Here is a 2,484-nt window from a genome sequence, read left to right on the forward strand (position 1 = left end):
GCTGGCTCTTTGGTACAGGGACGCGCTCCTGGGGCTGTGTCATGAAGAGCTGCACATGGCACGGACTGCACATGTACGGCGTGATACGGCCGTGGGCACGGTACGTGCGGCGGCGCATACGGGCAGCCTCATCCACCTGCACGTGCTTGATGACCATCTTGTTGGGGTCAAGACCCTTCTCAATGGCGTTTGCCTCAGCGTTCTTCAGCAGTGAGAGCATCGCCACAACCGACTTGCGTGGCCAGCGCCCCTTCGTCTGCCCCCACTCCTTGGCCTGCGCGGTACGGCCAATCTTGCCATTGTAGCGCTTGAAGGGAATGCAGCGGGTCTTGGCGAGAACCTGGCGGTAGAGCTTTTGGGCCTTGCGAAGGGGCATGCCGTTGATCACGTTCGCCGTCTCAAACGTGTTCTTGAAGTGGCAGCGAAGATCACTGACCTTCGCCTTGGCGCTCTTCGAGCTCACCTGAGGTTTCCTTGAGTAGTGCACCATCGCCCGAGGATTTCTGCAAAGCAAAAAAAAAAAACGGGAATACGAAAGGAATACAGGCAACAAGCGAGCAGCAAGAAACTAATAATAATAACACTAAAAAAGAAAACGCCTTAACCGGCTCTGCACTCGCGCATGCGTGCCACAGACTCTCTAGTTGCAAGTGCCCAAATTAGAAAAAAAAAACACACAAAAAAAAAGGTCTGTGCATCGCATTTACGCCCAGAGAGGCAACTACGGCCCATCGAAGGCTCCTGTTCATCGACCGCTTTGAGGCCAGAACTAACATGGCTTCAGAGCGTGAGGCCCTCCATAGTTACCTGCCCACTTTCTCCGAAGTTGTGTCGTTTGAGGCGTTTCTTTAATTATTCATCTTTTTTTTTGTTTCCTCGCTCTCGTGCTGCTGTTTACTCGATGCCTGTTTTCGTTTTGGTTGTCTGTTTTCTCGCACTGGGAGAGGCCCAATTCGTCAGCCTTTCATGAAGGATTTTATGCGAGGAATAATCCTCGACGCAAAGGGCTGCAGACGTGGAACGAGCATGGGCGCCATCATAAGAGTTACCGCAAACTCCAGTGGCACCAAGAGTTTGTTCAGCAAAATCGAAACGCCCAGTGTGGCCCAAAAGGACGGGTTCTTCTCGGCCACGGCGGCATTGTCGCCGTCGCTGGACTCCGTCCTGGCGCCGCCAACACGAAACCCGTACGATCGTGCAAGGCCCACTAGGTCAAAGTGCAAAAAGTAAAGCGAAAAAAAGATCCATGCGAGAAGAATATTGTGTACAATGATGTACAGCAACAACCCACCGCCCCCATACGCCGCTAACTTTTGCCTCGTCGTGAGTGAGCCGCCCTCGCCGGGCAGGGGAGGGGAACCGCCGTTTCCCTCAGACCCCCCCACAGCAGCCTTATCCGCCCCTCCACCACCCTCCACCGTCGCCTGCGTATGCACACGAGCTTCAGCGTCGACGTGGAGGCCTTGGCGACGATGAAACAACGCAAACCGTGTCTTGAAACCAGAGGGCGGCGCAAAGGCCGTATCATTCGTTCGTAGGTTATGGTAGTACGGCTTGCCGTGGTCAAAGGAGTAGTACTCGCGCCAAAGTACACAGGGATCACGGTGGTCGGGCAGCTCCACGCCAACCGGCGTCGCCGGAAACTCCTGACAAGGGTTGACAACCCGCAAGGCAAGCCTCACCGCGGGCAGAACCGTGGCATTGTTCAGAGTTCCATATAATGATGACCCGACGCCTCGCTCAGTGCATACATTCTCTGCACCAGCATCCACCTTGCCAGCAGAGGCAACGTGCCGAAGTGAGACGCAGATAAAAGACAACTTGATAACTCGCCGCATATGCGCAGCCACCGCGAACTTTTTTTTTTCGCCGTTTTTGAAAAGAATTATAAGAAGACAAAAAAAAAACACGGGGGAAAATTCAAATCAACCATGCATCTGTCACACCGACAACAGCAAGAAAGATGCCCAAGGAAACAACTGCACGCCATGGAGAGTTAACCCCTCCCATTTCAATCGTGAGAAAATGAAAAGCAAAAAAACGGCTTGAAAAACAAAAACGAAAAACATATGCAGCTAGTACTATTACCAGTATGTGCCTCACGCGGCGATCATCTTGCCTCCCATGGTGAGAAAGTCCGAGTGCTCGTCCGTGGGGTCGCGCGAGACCTCCGTCTCGGCCCAAAGGTCGGGTGTCAGGAAGCCGTAGGTCTTGCGCAGGGCATAGAAGGTCGCCATGATGAAGTTGCCGCGCGTGCGGGTCTTGCCGCAGGAGCATGTGTACACGTCCTCGACGCCGGCAAACTCCAGAATCTTCTTCGGGACGGGGGCGGCGACGATGCCGGTGCCACGCGGTGCGGGGACCAGGCGGACGGCCACGGAGCCGCACTTGCCCGTCACCTTCATCGGGATTGTGTGCGGCTCACCAATCTTGTTGCCCCAGTAGCCGCGGCGCACGGGAACAATGTTCAGCTTCGCCGCGACC

At 54.8% G+C, this 2,484-nt stretch overlaps 3 protein-coding genes across 3 annotated transcripts, besides 1 other annotated feature; all 3 read right to left on the reverse strand.

Annotated features, from left to right (window-relative positions):
• On the reverse strand, window positions 1-490 carry Tco025E_10003 (large subunit ribosomal protein L17e; the record flags this gene model as incomplete). Its single annotated transcript, XM_029376796.1, has 1 exon — window positions 1-490. A coding segment is annotated over one exon (490 nt), but the record flags the coding sequence as incomplete, so codon positions are not given.
• A 173-nt stretch (window positions 491-663) lies between these two features.
• Window positions 664-687: a microsatellite.
• A 269-nt stretch (window positions 688-956) lies between these two features.
• Window positions 957-1,838, reverse strand: Tco025E_10004 (uncharacterized protein; the record flags this gene model as incomplete). Its single annotated transcript, XM_029376797.1, has 1 exon — window positions 957-1,838. One exon carries the CDS (start codon window positions 1,836-1,838, stop codon window positions 957-959), a length of 882 nt encoding a protein of 293 aa, XP_029223074.1.
• Window positions 1,839-2,099: 261 nt separating this feature from the next.
• Tco025E_10005 (40S ribosomal protein S2) lies at window positions 2,100-2,484 on the reverse strand (the record flags this gene model as incomplete). Its single annotated transcript, XM_029376798.1, has 1 exon — window positions 2,100-2,484. A coding segment is annotated over one exon (385 nt), but the record flags the coding sequence as incomplete, so codon positions are not given.

Source organism: Trypanosoma conorhini, assembly GCF_003719485.1.
Source record: "Trypanosoma conorhini strain 025E chromosome Unknown Tco_14.4_contig_01407, whole genome shotgun sequence".
Taxonomy (NCBI): Eukaryota; Euglenozoa; class Kinetoplastea; order Trypanosomatida; family Trypanosomatidae; genus Trypanosoma; species Trypanosoma conorhini.